The following is a 17515-nucleotide window of genomic DNA, read 5'->3' as shown; positions in this document are numbered from 1 at the left end:
ATATGTTCCATCCATAAGTTTGTCACTGGTAACTTAGAAACTGGAGCTTGTTATGAAGTGAGTTAGGTAGGTCATAGATTCAGGGTAAAGCGACATACGCCTAGTACATACAGACTAAATAGGACTAGATGTTAGTCCTACAAAATTAACCACCCAGTGTAGTACTTCAATTCTCGCTTGTCGTTCACTCGAACTAGTTATCTCAAGCTGTAAGTTTCTTTTGTAGCATTACGAAGTTTAGGAAGTGTCATACTTATGGAAGGAACATATCACGTATAAACTTATGTTGACATTTAATACACCTTTGAAAACTAATTTCAATGAGCGTGACCAGTCCAATTTGATGGACTGATTTGCATCCCATTTCTAATCTTCACTCTATTGTCTTTTAAAACAAAATAAGTAAAATTCGATAGAACCAATCATTTCCAAGCTAAAGTATTAAATTTCCTTTTGTGGTTTGGATAAAATCCAAACTTTTCAATATTCGTCATAATTCACAAAGTTAGTAAGCTACTTAATGGATTAAAGTCATTAAATTTCTCGGAAAAGAGTTTAGCTTGTACTTCGGTATACCTTAATTGTTTTCCGTTAATTGAAAAACGATGCCAACAATATGTAAACTTTGGTTAGCTTAAATATACTTTTCCATGGCCATATTCAAAGTATAAGCTAGTTGAGTTTAATTTTGACGTTAAACTCGTGGCCGGAAAAGATAGAATTAATGGATAAGAGAGAGAAGGAAAAGGGATAAAGAAAAAGAGAGATAAGACAGAAAGAGGAAAAGGTAGAAAGAGAAAACAAGAGAGAGAGAGAGAAAGATCTTGTCGCTAATTAAAGTTATTAATACCGAAATATCGTGCCCTCTCTAGTACGCATTAGCCTTCTTGGAATTTTCGTCTACAGGTTTCTAGTTGGTAGTTCTCTTAAGCCTCGTTTCCACAGAATTAATTACGTGTATTAATTAAGAGATGTCTTTCATCATGATTGATATATTATCATTTAATCTCTGGCGTCTAAATTACCTCAAATTCAACAACGTTTACCTGATAGTTTTGGTTAATTTTATCTTAGAGAAATTATATCTCAAAATACGTTGTGAAAATACTAGAACAATACTTGACTTGGATTTAATGGGATACAATTTTAGCATAAAGAATTCAATGTGAGTTGCTTAATTGTTCCGTAAGGATTAAAATTCCTTGAATACATTGATTAGTAAAGCCGCATTTAAAAGATATAGGCTCTAGGAATAAAGATAAAATTTAGTTTCGAGTTTCAAAGAAAAATATAAAGGCATTAGTTAATTTGAAACATTTTCTAAGAAGTACTTAGATTAATTAGTACTAAAACCACGTGTTTATTTATGTCTTTCAAGCACCCGGCCACTCGCGAGTGAAAGATAATTTTCAAAGCAGACACGTAAAATAAGTTTATTTTAATTCAATTACATTAAAAATAGAGCCTTTTTGATATAGGTAAGGCGTCTAAAATTTATTTTATACGACAACTTTTAATGTCATGAAGGCTCGAAACGACTTTCTTTATTTATTCCTTTTATTAAAAGGAATAAATTTTTCGCTTTTAACACAACGCCAGCTGTTAAAAGTACTTAAGCCATGAAGTACAAACATCTAAGAGTTGATAGAGAAAAGTAGGCCTAAATCGCGTTTGAATTAAGATTCACGAGACCTTCACTATATCTCGTGATAATGGAGGGTAGAATTTAATCACCTCGTGAAATAATTTTGTCACCGCACGTGAAATTTTCAGGTCGTAAATTTGCAGAAAGATAACCTTAACACACACACTCTTTTATACACTCCTGATACGATGGTATCACATACCAAAAGCTAGTTTTAAATGTGAAGAACATTAGTTAATTCGAGGTGGCCCCATTAAAAATTCGTTACCAATATTTAGGGTTTGAAATCGGCTATGAGGGTCAATAGCTGGACAAAATTTAAAACTTCAGGCTGATAAATTTTGTGTATAGTTGTTTATCATGACGTTTCCCCAACTGCGCAGGTCTACCAGCGTATCCAGTATCACTGGCCAACGATAAACTTAGAATACGGACTATACAGTACTCGAGTGAAGTGTTTAAGGGATTTAAACTACCGCACCATTGCCAGGGAATAAACAGACTTAGAGGTCTTCGCTTTCAAGGCATCAAATTGTTTATTTAAAAGCTTTGGTTTAAGTCTTCCTCTGATAAGTCTGTTTATTCCCCTACTATAGCTTTAACTAAATCAATTTCCGTTCCTGTTATATAAAACTGAGGCTGAAAATTTTTCTCTCCAATCCTATATATATATATTTGAAGTCTCAAGCGAGGAGCTATACCGAACTCTTCTTAAACCGAAATCGAAGTTTGAAGTTGATTTAAGGCAAGGTTTGATATATATTCCCTTATATTGGATTTAAGAAAGGAAATTGAGAATCTTAAAAAAAAAACACTTCTGTTAAGCCTTTGTCCAATCTTGAGATAAAAGTAAAAAAGATACACGAGTTTTAAAATCCGTTCACATCAAACTTAAAACGGTAATTAATCAGTAAATATCCATGGTGGAACCTTTAATACATTTAAACCACTGTTTTGAGACAATTTTTGACAGGTATGACGTTTATATGACGTCAAGGATGTATTGTTTACCGCAATAACTTTATGATAGTATCTTCCTCAAAAAGACCTCCGGCGTTTTGCAATAATAATTATACTCAAGATGAAGATCTGATACTAAAGAACAATTACTCTTGTTAGGATAGTTTTGAAGTAAACACGTTCAACTGGAAACTGGATAATTTCACAAAGGCCTATTGAGTTTTCTCTGAATTACCCACGTACTAACATACCCGAAATAATTGGCGCGAAACGGGATACCTTAGGCGAAAAGGCTCGCTTACTGGAGAATCATATTAGTATAGGCCTATAACTAAGCCTATTTCCCCCCGCGTTGTTAATTCGGGAAAGGGGGAGGAGCAGGTTCCGTATTCGGAAATCCGATATCCATCTAGTTTATTGGTTCGTTTGCTAACTTAAGTTCCACTTCAGCGATAAAGTTCTATGCTTGATAATATCGTGGAAAAGGCTTAACTTTTGGGTAATTAAGTTCTTTCAAGCGAAAACTTCAGACTTCTAAACGGACAATATTAACCGTTTGTCTGAAAATAAACACAACGACAAAAATTGTAGTCTACGAGTTCTGGAATCTTTAAAATTAAATACGCCTTATAGTTTTAGAAATTAAAGTCTTAAATTTTATCGCCCGAAATTAGTTTCATGATCGTCCATAAATTATACAACAAATTAGGTCAAAGTTTAAATTAAAAATAGAGAATTACAAAATTTTGAAATAGGTACAGGCATACGGGTATGACGTAAATACTAACCCGCCTCATTACTCTCGCGTTTAAAATCAAGTTTACTCATAGATATTAGCAATAATATCTTTAAACTGATTCACAGTAAAATCAGACAGGTATAATTTTGTTAGTGCTTATTTACAATGTCCATGAGACCAGAAATAATGGCACGAGGTACTGTGGTACAAGACGATCTTAAATTCCGTCAGGAAGTAAAAGTTTGTGGAGCGCAAATGTCCAACAGCGACATTAAACATCCCAAGTTGAGATGTTAACACCTTACGGCGTACTTTTCTCGGCTTTTTATGACTTTTAGAGTCAGAATCGCATGCAATTAACATTCGGAGTACGTAACATTTTTTGTTGGCCGTATTTAACCCCTGCGGTTTTTTGTACAAGTAATATGTTTCGGTACAAACCTTTCAAGTAGATTAAAAATAACTTTTATGATCTTGCATGCTACATATCGCTCAGGTGTTTAGGGACGGAAGACATTATGATGTTTAGTATACATGGTTTTAATGATAGTTTACTCTAAAGGTTCTAGGGAAATTCCGCCACTACTTTTAGCTTGAGTGTTGTCAGACTCTCTCTCTCTCTCTCCGACTACCTTAACGGACGTAGCTATGTCCGTTCTTAGAAACTCAATACAAATTTTAAATACCCATCTATACTCAGGCAACTAATACACATTTTAACGCTTTTACAATACTCAATTTCTTTTGATTTTAAATATATAATGCCATAAATATACTATTATAAGAAAAAAAAATCACATACAGAAAATTTTAAAAATAATAATAACGATGTCGATAACCGATTGAATGGTACGCTGTGTGTTCACAACCTTGTATTGTCAGGGCAGCATACTTGTTTTTTTTTTAAATAAAGTATTTCATCTCTCTCTCTCTGTCAGTCAAGTTGTCAGTATTGACTGACTATAGTTCAAACTGAACTGATGCAGTCTATTCGCTTACCAACACTGCATCATTGAAACACTAGGGAGATAAGTGAATTGAGGAAAAAAATATAAAACCTTTAGTGAAAATATTTATGAGAAATAAATTTAAAAAACCCAAAGTATAAATTTTTCCTTTCCATCCCAAAACACAAAATTTCAACTTCGGACCGTAAACTTTAATTCAATTTCAAAGAACAGAAAAAAAACCCCTGAATTTCCATCATCTAAAGTATTTCGAAAGCGTAAAATTGTTTTCCCGCGTGTTTCGACATCGGAAGACGATCCGATTTAAGTGAGGGACATCCTATGACAAACATATGTACATATCTTTTGAAAAGCAGAAGATTTTAAGTCCCTAATACAACTATACCCTTTCAGTTGTTTTTGGGGCTTTGTGATCCGTTTTGTTTCCTACCCTCGGGGGAGTTGATTTCGGTTGTCTCTCTCTCTCTCTCTCTCTCTCTCTCTCTCTCTCTCTCTCTCTCTCTCTCTCTCTCTCTCTCTCTCTCTTTCTCTCTTTGGAATTGGATATCTTTATAAGACAGTATGTTAGAAGCTTATGCCCCTAAGGAATTGGCAAAGTAAAAAAGAGGATTAAATGGAAACAACAAGCAAGCTGGGTTTGAATAAGTTATGATGAAGATGAAACTGAAGTCCTAAGTATGGCCAGTATACATTGTATCCATAAGCCAAAATTCAGAACCTTCAAAGATAAATTTAGACCCCATGGAGTCCCTTACGTGTATAGCGACCAAGCGCATGCGCAAATGTATGCAACCGTGGTAAACCTAATGGCGATTCATACGTCCTTGGGTATTCTATGATTTTTTGGTTCAATCTCGAGCACTTAGATTGTTCTGACAAATTAAGCTAATTGAAGCTATTTATACGTTGCTAGGTGACGGTCTTTTATGGATTCTTGATTCAATCTCATTCCAAAAAACCCTGGGCAAGATTGTTCTGGAAAAATTAAGCAAATTGACGCCATTTTCTTTAATGGCGTCATGCCGTTGCGACTATCATTAGAAAGACGCCGGTCGTTCCGTGGTAGATCTTATGTACTCTCATATGAATGAAAGCTAATAAGTATATACACGGTAGATTTAACAATCATGGGGCTTTTCGGTGTAGCTCTTGTTTGACTTCCAATTTGAAAGAACGGTTGCATAAACCATAGGCTTCACGTATGTTCCATCGAAATGGTCCGTGACTCGGAACGAACGCAACATCAAAGCAGCGAATACGGTGGTCCCTAAACAGTTCTCACACTAATACCCTTGACAATAACGCGAAAGGAAAGATAAGAAAGTCCAAGGGAATTATTCTGGTATGGAATTGATTAATTTGGTATCCCTTGCACCAAGTCCAATTGCCTTTACACTAATGCTCTACCGTAACCTTGGAGTAACTAATTAAAGAAGACAGAATTGGTTCAAGGAGGTCACGAAAGTCCCTGACTAGTGGGGTGAACGACTTACGTACTTCATCACCAACAGTTAATTATACGTAGTGACGTGTACTCGGTCCAATATCCGTCTTAACTCCGCGTATCGACAAAGATATGGATGGTTTGTGTTACTTCCACGGGGAATAGAGGGTTGCGTGATCTCTGGGGACTTATAGAAAATACTTATTCATTAACCATGCACCGCAAGCTCGCGAAACGGTCTTCAATTCGGATATAGGCTGCGCGGACCGCGTGTTATTTCAGGAAATTTTCCCTAGCTTTAGGCCTAGAAATCTTTGCTCAAATTCTGAAAGGGTTTTGAAGATAACTTCGTGTTATTCTATATAATTAAAGTTCTTGTTAAGACAACGTAATCAAAATGAAAGCAAATCATCTGTCTAATGTTAAGAAAAAAATTATCTAGGACGAAAGACAGATTGGAATGGGCAAACATTCCAGCCCACGCTTTAGGGTTAAAGCTCAGGGCTCAGTTCCGCAATATGAAACTGACCAAAGCGCCGTTATCTGAGAGTCACAGCTTTTTCGACAAATTCCTGCTCAGTCCTAACATTCTTCTCATTCCAAATGAACGTATTTGAAGCGTAAACGTATCTTTCAAAACATTATTTCTTCAGCTTATATATTTATAGATTTTTCTGAACTCTTTATTTATCTTACCAGTTGGTCAAGTTCTTTTGAAGAAAAGATATCATACGTATGGGAAACTTTCCATCCAAAGTTTATTCTATTTTAACAATTTTACATATTGGGAAAAATTTCAAAGTAATATTTAGGTACGGATCGATATAAAGTTTGCTCCAAAAAAAATCAAAAGAACCGCGTATATTTTGATATCGTATAGATCAAATATTAAAATTGCAGAAAACTTATATTCAAAAATGTAATCAGAGAAAATGGTACTGGAATAGTTTAGTCGTTAGTTGTTACGACCAAAATCGTTCTCCCTCCATGCATTTCCGGTGATGACGTCGCTGCTACACAGCTAAAGGCTAACCAATCAGAAGCAGATAAAATGAAAGGAGAATCAAAAATCAAAATCAAGTGAAATTCACGTACCTTCTATTCCAGTACTAGTTTCTCTATTGTAATACGAACACGTGATGCCGTGGGATTGTATAAAAAAACGTAGGCATACTATTTTCCTTTTACAATGGAAATTCGAAACTATAGCTGATTGGGGAAAACTGTAAAACAAGAATATATTGGGTAAAAAGACCAGAAATAAAAGTATACCTAGTAGTTCAAATATTTTTAAGTCTATATTGTTTGCTACAAACGTTAGAAATACATCGAAATTTGATCTCTTGTATAAACTGGCCTACATCAAAGGCAAACATTTCTCTGTTTTATCCCTGGAGAGTGACTATATCTAACAATGTCCTCAGGGAAAAATATAGAATTACTTTGAAACCGGCCGAGGGGAAGAGAGAAAACGAAACGCGATATTTTCTTGCTGCCTTTTCCTAAAGAGTAAACAACATAGTTCGGCTAGTTGTATACTTTTAGCTGTGCTGTCGCAACTATGTTTTATTACATACCATCTAGAAGAATTTGTCAATATAATTAAATTCATTTGAAGCGTAAATGATTGCGTACATCAACAGAAAAACTTAAAATAACTATGTACAGTGAATTCCTCAATTTACGTGATTACTTTCTTGATGAAAGTATTCCGTTGCGAGAAGACGTGTTGCCTTAGCTATTTCTGACCTCAAATAACCTTTAATAACATTAAAATAACTATATACAGTGAACTCCTCAATTTGCCTGACACTTATCAGTATCTTAGCTATGTTTTGACCTTACTTGACCCTTAATACCATGAAAATAACTTTACAGTGAACTCCTCAATTTTACTGATAACTATTTTTTGACCTTTCTTGACCCTTAACACCATGAAAATAACTATACTAACTCCTCAATTTGCCTGCATGACAACTACGTGTCTTAGCTATTTTTTGACCTTACTTAACCTTTGGTACCATGAAAATAACTTCAGTGAACTCCTCAATTTGCCTGACAAGTGATCAGAGCTTTGACCTTACTTGACCTACGACCACATCCCTAAAAGGTTAACGACTCTAATCTTTAAACTTTACGCAACTTCGAATAGAAAATCAAGAGAAATAAATTTAAAATTCGTTTTCAAGAAAGAAAGACATTTCAGTAACTCCGCCTAGCTGTTTCATATTGAATACCCCTAAAACTTTTACCATTACTTTGTTTTATAAGTTTCTGATTGAGCAATTGTAGAGGAATGACTGGCTTCGAATCACCGTTGGTGGTGGTTCAATTTTCCTTATTCTTTTTTTATTTATTCTGAATTTTGAAGGAAAGTTTTCTTTTTGAAAGAAAAGCAAAAGAGATTGCCTCGATTCCTTTTAAGGGGAGAGACTATAGACGGTTGAATCAAGAACGATCAAAGGAGATAGATGGTTAGGCTTAACTATATTCTGGACCCCCGAAAATTGCCTCTTTCATAAATTTTAAGTTCAAACGCAGCTGGTGAAATCTCAATAATGTAATAAAACCGAACGATAGAATATAACCTCCTCGATCAATATCGTCTATTAATCGTCTACTATCGCTATTTTAACCTGACCCAATCATCATATATTAACTATAATATTTTAAGATATCCCGTTATCATAAGTTACGTCATCTTCTCTCTAAGTATGTCTAGCATATTTTTAACTTTAGGAGAAGTTAAGAAAAACTTAAATAAGTTATATAGCATAAGTTTATAAGTGATGTGTTCCTTCCATAACTATGACACTACCTATACTTAATTAGTAATGCTACTGAGAGACTTACAGCTCGAGATAACTAGTTCGAGAATTGAAGTCCTACACTCGGTGGTTAATTAAATTTGCTGGACTTCCATCTAGGTCCTATTGAGTCTGTACTAAGCCTTTGACAGCACCCCAGTCACCAGGCGTCGCTTTACCTCGAATATATGACCTACCTCACTCACTTCATGGCAAGCTCCAGTTTCTAAGTTACCAGTGACAAACTTATGGAATGAACATATCTTATGAACTTATGGTGTTATATTTACTATTACTTTTGTTATTAGACTTCTTATGTCTTCCCATCATCCTTTGCTAAAAAATTGTTCAATATTTCTTTAAAAAAAACTTGAGGTCATAAAGGTTTTTCTGTAGGATTTTACAAAATGAAATGTTTTCCCCCAAACCAAAAATGGTATAAAAACTAAAATCATTTCACCTGCGAATGTGCTGAGTAGAAACAGCAAAACGCGCCTTTCTTCTAAAATTGTAAGAAAAAGAAAAAAATATTCTAGTGCAAATAATACCTTCCTGACTCGACAAAGGCCTAAGTCCTAATCCCGGGCTTCTCAGATATGCCGAGATGCAGTTCACTAATAATTTGAACTCTTTTGAGTCTCGATTCCAAATAATTCTGATATTAGTTCGCGATTTTCCCGGTTTATTTTCAACTCGGGTATCCAAAGGTTGTAGGTTTTTTTCTTCTAATTAAGTGAATAGCCTCTTGATCCTCTTTCTCGTATCTCGTAAGATGAGAATCTGAAGTTCAGAATATGAGAAAACTTGGTATGTAAAAAAAAATCTCTCTAGAAGATATTAAATTTTTGCCGTCGCGAGCTTTTCTGTTTCTGGTCAAATTTCGACAGCCTCAACCTCGTAGCGAATAGCGATAGAGTTCACAAGAGGGCGTAGTTTTTCTTCTCTATACCACGTGCAGTAGCAATTGCGCAATTTAGTAGAAGGCAGTGAAAGAAATGTGACGTCGTATCACTTCTCTGCCTGCATATTTAAAGACTGACTTTTAATTTGGTAAAAGAAAACCACTCAAAGACTGATGTTCTTCAGTTAATTTACCTTTTTCATTCATTCTTTATTAAAATCTGCTCAAATTCCAGAGATGCCAACATCCAGGGGCAAAACTAATAATCTATTTCCTATGAGCCCCTGTAAAACGTTTACCCGCAATACATAGGTGTACGATATTTTTTTATAAAATTCATAACTTTCTTGATTCTGTACCGAATAAGTCGTTTTTGGTATCAAATTCAACACAAAATTAGCCTTTACATGTATTAACAAAACAAGTGACATTACAAACGCTTCAAAACGTATTTAGAAAAAAATATTCAAGAGATGCCGACATCCAGGGGCAAAACTAATACAGGTTTACAGGTTTACAGGTTTAATTGTTCGCCGTACAATGGTACGCCCTTTTGAAACAGGGCGGCTCCCTACAATTGGGGGAGCGCAGCAGAAGTTAAGAAGTCCAACAAAATGCGCAAATGTTTGTGGTGGCAGCGGGGGACGGAAGTCCTGAGACCTATCGGTCCAGATAATGTGGTATGGACGAGTCAGGGTGGGCGCGTAATAATGTATTTCCTATGAGCCCCTGTAAAACGTTTACCCGCAATGCATAGATGTACGATTTTTTTTTATAAAATTCATAACTTTCTTGATTCTGTACCGAATAAGTCGTTTTTTTGGGATCAAATTCAACACAAAATTAGCCTTTATATGTATTAACAAAACACGTGACATTAAAAACGCCTGAAAAGATATTTTGAAAAAAAAATTAAAAATTAAAAAAAAATACTGAAGTAAAATGAAATGTAAAATAATTCTCCCTTATTATGAATATTGATTTTTACAAATTAGCGGCTAAAAAAACAATATTGCATGATAAGCTACCTTATCAAATTGATTTTATTTAAATATTTAAATTTTAATGAATATTAAGGTATAAAAAGAAGTTTCTACATTGGAATATTAAATCGCCTCGGGTCCTAATTATTTCTTCTCCGGATATTCTTAATCATCCTTCATTTTAACGAACGCGATGGAGCTTATTTCTATTCCATATTTTATCTTTCCATGGCAACCCATGCATCTTTTTTCTTCAAGACCAGACGAAGAAAAGGTTTGAAAGAGTGAAAACACCCCAAGAACGCAAAGGTAACACTAAAAAAAAGAAACGAAACGTAACGTAAAACACCCCTTTTCTCTTTTTCGCTTTAATGTGCCCAAATTCGATAAAAGAAAACTTTGACCAGACCTCGAGGCCCCACGTTTACCCCTTTTTTTGTTATTTCGTATTTCCATAAACCTCTGAACCAGATATATTTTTGTCTTAGATAAACTAACTAAGGGTAGGTAGAATATTGTATCAATAGCATACAATGACACTAGCCAAGGTAGGAAATACGTAGTTATTTACTTCCAATGACGTGAAATGGTTGCGGGAAGAGATGTTTCAAGTTGCGATTTACATGTACGTCATTTCTTTTATATATGGGGTGTGAAATGGTTTTGTATTCGGGCGTCACGGAAAAAATAAAGGTGCATGGATCGAAATAAGGTTTCAAATCGTTCAGTTTAAAGATATGTACAGGGGGTTTCTGTTAAGTCTGGCTTATGTTAAGTTGTATGTTCTTTGGGAAATAAATTTTGAGCTGAAAATGTAACTTCTATCTCCATTTTGTTCACCCTAAGTAACACTGTTTTCGAGTTTTGTTTTGATTTAAGTGTTTTAGGGATGACCCCTTCATTAAATTAGAAATAATTGTCTTAATCAGTTTCTTAATTAAATTTAAGAGGTCATCCTTAAAATACTCTGCACAATCTTAACTCTAAGACAGTAGGGCCCGACCAGTTACAAAATGGAGTAAGAAATTATACATTTTCGACTCATAGAACATCCCACAGACTTATCAGAAACTCCCTGTACATATATATTTTTGTTCTAGTGCCCGCTATAATATATAAAGTTTCTGTGAGTCAAAGAAATAAAAAGAAATATATAGTTGCTGTATACGACAAAGAAATGATAGCGTGCCGTGCATTGGACTGAAACGTTTGTTGTCACGCTGTTTCAATCACCAAATGGTTGCTTGCAACAAGACGTTCCTTTAAAAAGGTTGAAGGTTAAAGGTTATAAATGATAGAGGATACCCCAGAGTTCATCAATGATGAGTCGTGCATGGTTCTTATGGAAAACTCATCACCCAAATTATTTTGAACGAACGTATCCTGGAGAGTTGCGGTTCGCGCTCCAATGGTGAGGATACGTATCTGTTATCGAATTTATCGTTATACACGTCACTAAAAGTATCGAAGATAAAAACCATTACATATCTCTGAAGAGCCAGCCATACAGACATTGACACCGTATCACTCTTAAACCCCTGGAGAGGCTTTGAGGAATGAAACTTACAGTAATCGATATGAAAGCTAACAGTATAAGACCATCAACAAAAGCAAATATAAATAAGGTAGAGTAAGCCAATAAGAAAAGCGTCTGCACGTGTGATTTACTCTGCCTCTGAGCTTACGAAATATACGCTACAGAAGAAAATCCCCGTATATGAAATGTAATTGCATTTACCAGGTCTGTATGCGAAATATGTGATAACTAAGAACATAGATAACCTAAGTGTAGAGGAAAAATATAACCATAAGTTTATATTTCGTAATGCTAGAGGCTTACTGAGATCTAAGTTACCAGTGACAAACTTATGGATCATATTATCTTATGAACTTATGATATAACGTAGAGTCGACGAAAGAAGTTTTTAGAGAAAAAAACAAAACGGTATCTGGCGTCGCAAACATCATTCTGGGCACTACAGTATGCCTTCTATTATTAATGTTTGCATTTGATACTATCAAACATCAGCTACATTCGAGAACCAACGGTATATTTATAACCAGAACAAGAATCCTTTGAGCCACGCCACCGTGCATCTGGCAGAAAAAAAATAACTCAAATAAACCACACCCATAAATATATAGAAAAAGAGAGAGAGAGAGAGGGAAAGTTATATTAAAAAAATTATCCGGAGTGAATTACTCTAGGGGCATAGGGTTAGGCTTAGGCTTAGGATATCAGCATCACCAAGATGGACATTCGAAACTAATGGATTGTAAACTATCTACCAGGAACCGTGCTATAACCCACCGGGGATTGGTGAACACTGCGGAAAATAACGTCTCAAATGGGACTGCAATTGACCCCTTTCTATAGTTAGTTAGTAACTTGGTAGTCAACGAAAAAAGTAAATTACGGAAGGGTAGGTTAGTATCAGTTTTTCTGGCGTCTATTTCTTTCCAATGTTCTAAGAGATTTTAAGCTAAAGGAAATTGGACTGAGGATATCAAATTTCTTTGTAAGGGAGTATGGGTAACTGAACTACAAGGAACTAACTCGGTATTGCAAAATATCTCTTGCAATCATGCGAGGTTTCCCTGTTAAAGGAAAGGTTCAAGTTAATAACTCTCATGCAAATTTGAGAGATTAATTATTGATTCTAGCATTTTTAGCACCGGTATAAAGTCCAAGAAAATTTTATCGATTCAACTCCGGGGACATATTCATAGCTGACTTCTGCCAGGGTTTGATAATGACTACGCCATTTCACTAATTAGTCATTTCCGGTAATTGTACGATTAAATTAGATCGTTAACCTTAAGTATAACGATGGTAGGCTAATCACCTGGCAATGTTAGCGATAATATATAATTGTAGCGATAAAAAATCCTTGTAAAAAAGGAATTTCTTAAGCCTTGTACGGAGGAATAAATTTAGCTGGTGGTTGCGAGCGAGCAAGCAGCCACTTGTGTTTTTAATCTAGATCTCAAACGACTATAATAAAAGAAAAAAAGCAAACGAAACCACATCGCTTCTCTATATTGTGTTGTAACTAGGGGTCTCTCGACTTCTTTCCATACGTCTTATGGGCGCTTCTATAAACACGGAAAAACTCTTAAGCCTTGGGTAATTGCCACTAGTTAAGCTTCCGAAGCTCTGGGATTTCTAGAGACAGCAGCCCAAGGGCTTGCAATAAGAAAATAATTCCTTATAATCGTCTTTTTCTACCTCGTCCAATTCATCTACTTCAATTGGCCATTATAATAGATAGATAGAAGACTATTATAAGAAAAAAAGGTTTTAAAATATATGTCTAAAGTATAGTAGGTAAGATTAGGCTTAGTACGAAAATAGGCGAAAAACAAACTAAAATATTGTTTACGTTTTGGAGCCTTTTATACCATTCTAGCTAAACTTATTTCAACATGTTTTACTTCCCTTGGAAATAAATGATTTGTAAAATTCTACAATAACAAAGTAAGAGTGTGACGTCTTGTTAACGGCGTTCAGCGTGGCAAACCGATCACGTGTTCCTTTTGCCAACCAATCCCTGTGTGATGTCAACAATAGCAGTAAGTAAACAAGTTATGGGGTTCCCCGAAACAATTTCTATACACTTATGTTTGTTTGTAAAAAAATGTATCTTTAGCTATATACTTCAAGGGTGGTCCAAGCTATATTATGACTACTACTTCTGATGGGGAAAAATAAAGACCCAGAACAAAGAGAGCCGCGAGCTAGACAAATGACCGTCGATTTTAAATCGCTCCATAAATAATACGATTTAAATCTACTCGAAAGTACTTTTTTCTTTTGAAAAGTAAAAAAATGAAAATAGTAAAGCACGCATTAGATATCGTTAGGGGAGTTGTAGTATTATTTATGAGAAATTGAGGCTCGTAAAGAATAGAGAAAGAAAGAGAAAGAGAAAGAGAAGAATAATCCAGATCCCAAGAGATAATGTTCCAAAGAAAAAACACAGTACCGTGGATGAAATAACAGCTTCGCTCGCAAAGGATAAGTTCTATTATATCTTCGGGTATACCACTTTGGCAAATTACGTGGCATGAAATGCGCTAGTTCCGTGCGATTATACAAGACTTGGCATTATTGGTAGTAAAACAACCTTAACCGATTCTGAATTTGAAAAAAAAAACCCGTATATTAAATTGTAGCTCTGCAAAATTACCCTACTAGATATTGCGTTATTAGATTTTGGTGTTTGGAAATGTAAGCTGACAGAGGGGTTTATCACTTCCAATTTAATTTTGCAAACGGCATCTTCCCCTCGTGCAGCCAATCTAATAGTGAGTGGTACGCCCCTTGAAGGGTGTTTGTACTCAGACCGGTTCCAGCAATTTCTCAGAGCTTAAAGCCTGGATTGCAATTAAAGAGAGAAGTAATTAGTTGAATTCATTCCAAGAAAACTTTGACTTCAATTTAAATCCTAGAGATTAATGTAGATTCTTCTCGCTTATTCCAATTACTCGAACGTCATTTAAAACAAAGATCTGACCTATATCTGTTACATGACCTCCAAGATTGAAAAATTGTGTTATGCAAATTTAAGTACCAAAAACGATTAGATTTAAACATAAGTTTATAAGTAGTATGTTCCTTCCATAAGTATGACACTGCCTATACTTCGTAATGCTACTGAGAGACTTACAGCTCGAGAACGACGGAAGCGAGAATTGAAGTCCTACACTCGGTGGTTAATTTTCCAGGACTTCCATCTAGGCCCTATTTAGTCTGGATTTTTAAGCCTTTGGCAACGCCTTACCAGGCGTCGCTGTACCTCGAATCTATGACGTTTCACCTACAGATCTCAGTAACCAGTGACAACCTTATAGAACATATCTTATGAACTTATGATATAAATTACAATCAATAGCTTTTAGTAGGGCATACGTTTATAAAATAAGTTCTATAAAAGTTTGACATTTATAGAACATATTTTCTACTGATGCCTTGAAGAAAAACAACACCTGCCTATTTAGTTGGCCCTAAGTCTTTGAAAGCGTCTCACGACTACGTAGTATCCAGTGATGAACTTATTGGTCTTATGGTACTTATACTTATGTGTTTCTAGTTAGGAAACCGTTCGATTTTAACCCTTGAAGTATAGGAAATGGATGTCTGTTGTACCCTTTCCCCATTAGAAAAGTAATCCCACACTACCTATGTAGCAATCGCGGGAACGAGAAAGAAACAAACTATGAAGCTTTAAGCTTCACCGACGTGGTCCACTTTGGAAAAAACAAGAAAGCCAATAAGGCTTAGCACCAGATGCTGAAAATAGTACCTAGTCTCTTACGGTATGAAGGGAGGTCAGTGCAATGTTGAGAAGGTGACCTCCTAGTTATGGGTCAGAAGGTAGTTTCGTAACTCTAGCTTTTTATCTGGGGGTGGACTAAGTGGTTTCCAAATATATATATATATCTGTGTATCAAAAGGAAACGTCTAATATGTCAACTTTTCCGGTGTACAAGGACGTAACATGTTACGGAAGAAAATCACAACGCGGAAGTAAAGTTCGGATGCAATTTTCAAGTATAGGATTTGTTTAAATTTTCAGGAATCCTTATATCATGAATAGTATGAATGGGTACCGGATATTCAGTCGTAAGAAAACAAGCTAGTCAAGGGTCGATTCTTCTATATTTGATACTGGACTTTGGTCAAATCAAATCTTTTCTTTCTTTCTTCTTGGATGATGGTGGCAACGCAAATATTACGGTCAAGCTGAATAAACGGAAGCAGGCTATAGTCCGTGGGGTAATTGGTCCTAAGTCGATATTGGCGTGTGTGCTGGCTGTTGATTTGTCGGTTTTGTTTTATCAAATCCAAGTAAGTCGACAGCTTGGCGTTTTGAAAATAAGGGACTTTTGCATTCGCCAAGTCTTAGCGTTATAAACGGATGTTAAGTCTGGAAATCAAAGGCTAGCCTGGGAGGGACACCGAGGGGATTTGTCGCTTTTGTTTTTGACATTATTGGATATGGGTTTCTACGGAATTCCAACTTACTGCCTGGGCCGTTTTAACGAAGGGGTTATTTATGGGTGGATGACGTTACCACGGAATGGAAAGAGAAAAGTGGTTAAAATATAGGTCACGGAGATTAAATGATAGCAAATTGGTCAAGAATTGGATCGTGGATAAATTAATCAAAAGGTGTTTCGTTTCATAGACAGTTTCCAAGAAGATTTGGTAAATACGCGTTAAACCGCGTCTTTTAGTTACTTCCGTCCAAGGGAAGCTTTGCAAAGAATAGATATAAATTATTATTCGGAAAAATAACCGAATTAGTCAAACACTAATTTCATAAATACTTAGGAAAAATTAATGAATTTCTCTGGAAACCCTGTGAAGTATTTTAATGGATAAAAATACTTCCAAGAACTAAATTTTTATATTAAAGTCTGAAATACATTAAAGGGATAGTGTAAAGGAAATGAAGTGATGTTTATCGATTCTACGTGCATCTTTTAAAATAGGCTTCGAATCAAAATAAGTTCAAGTACTACACCACCTCTGACCAATCACTTAACACCGTGCCTTCTAGCTATCAATATCCCTTTAAAGTCCGTTTATAAAAGCAAAATTTTTTCGTATAAATTTAGATTGAAAAGAATTGAACCGAGATTGAAAAATATCCCCCGAATGAAACCCGTCAAAGATTGAATTAATATCTTCGAGTTGAGTTACGGCGGATGAAGACGTAATATTTAACCATCGTAGAAAGAAAGTAGTTTTTCCTCAAGCACGGTTGAACACGGAAAAAAGGATGAAGCCTTACGCAAAATTCGAGTAAACACGTTTCGTAGGAAACGGATTAAAATCGGGTCCCCTTTCTAAAAACTTGTTTTTGATTCCGATATATATTTACCCAAGTACGTGGGGGTTAGTTACTTCTTTCGCTATCAATAGGGGTCTGTTTATTACGGAGATCTATTGAACCGTGACTAAAAAGAGAACTTTAAACTGATAGAACCATTACTGAGCTTTAAAATCGATTGAATTTTTTTTAAATTACATTAACTCGCTATACCAAAAGTAAATAAAGA

At 35.3% G+C, this 17515-nt stretch overlaps 1 protein-coding gene across 5 annotated transcripts in view; it reads left to right on the top strand.

The window, feature by feature from the left end:
- LOC149654765 (neuropeptide F receptor-like) overlaps positions 1-17515 on the top strand; it is a 28681-nt gene that overhangs the window by 5914 nt on the left and 5252 nt on the right. Inside the window, exons 1-2 of one of the 5 annotated variants that reach the window (XM_089846395.1) lie at positions 11562-11858; positions 11944-12072. The exons of 2 other annotated variants lie outside the window; for them this stretch is intronic. In XM_089846395.1, the coding sequence (XP_089702521.1) occupies positions 12004-12072 (69 nt within the window). In that variant the 5' untranslated portion in view covers positions 11562-11858; positions 11944-12003. Of the gene's footprint in view, positions 1-10650; positions 10757-11561; positions 11859-11943; positions 12073-17515 lie in introns of those variants that run through there. 2 more of the 5 variants (XM_089846399.1, XM_089846394.1) reach the window with 2 other exon arrangements.

Source organism: Phalangium opilio, unplaced genomic scaffold (genome assembly GCF_054372755.1).
Source record: "Phalangium opilio isolate 3A_F unplaced genomic scaffold, DU_Popi_V2 ptg000079l_1, whole genome shotgun sequence".
NCBI lineage: Eukaryota > Metazoa > Arthropoda > Arachnida > Opiliones > Phalangiidae > Phalangium > Phalangium opilio.
The sequence above is the reverse complement of the archived record's forward strand: the minus strand, read 5'-3'. Positions and strand labels throughout refer to the sequence as shown.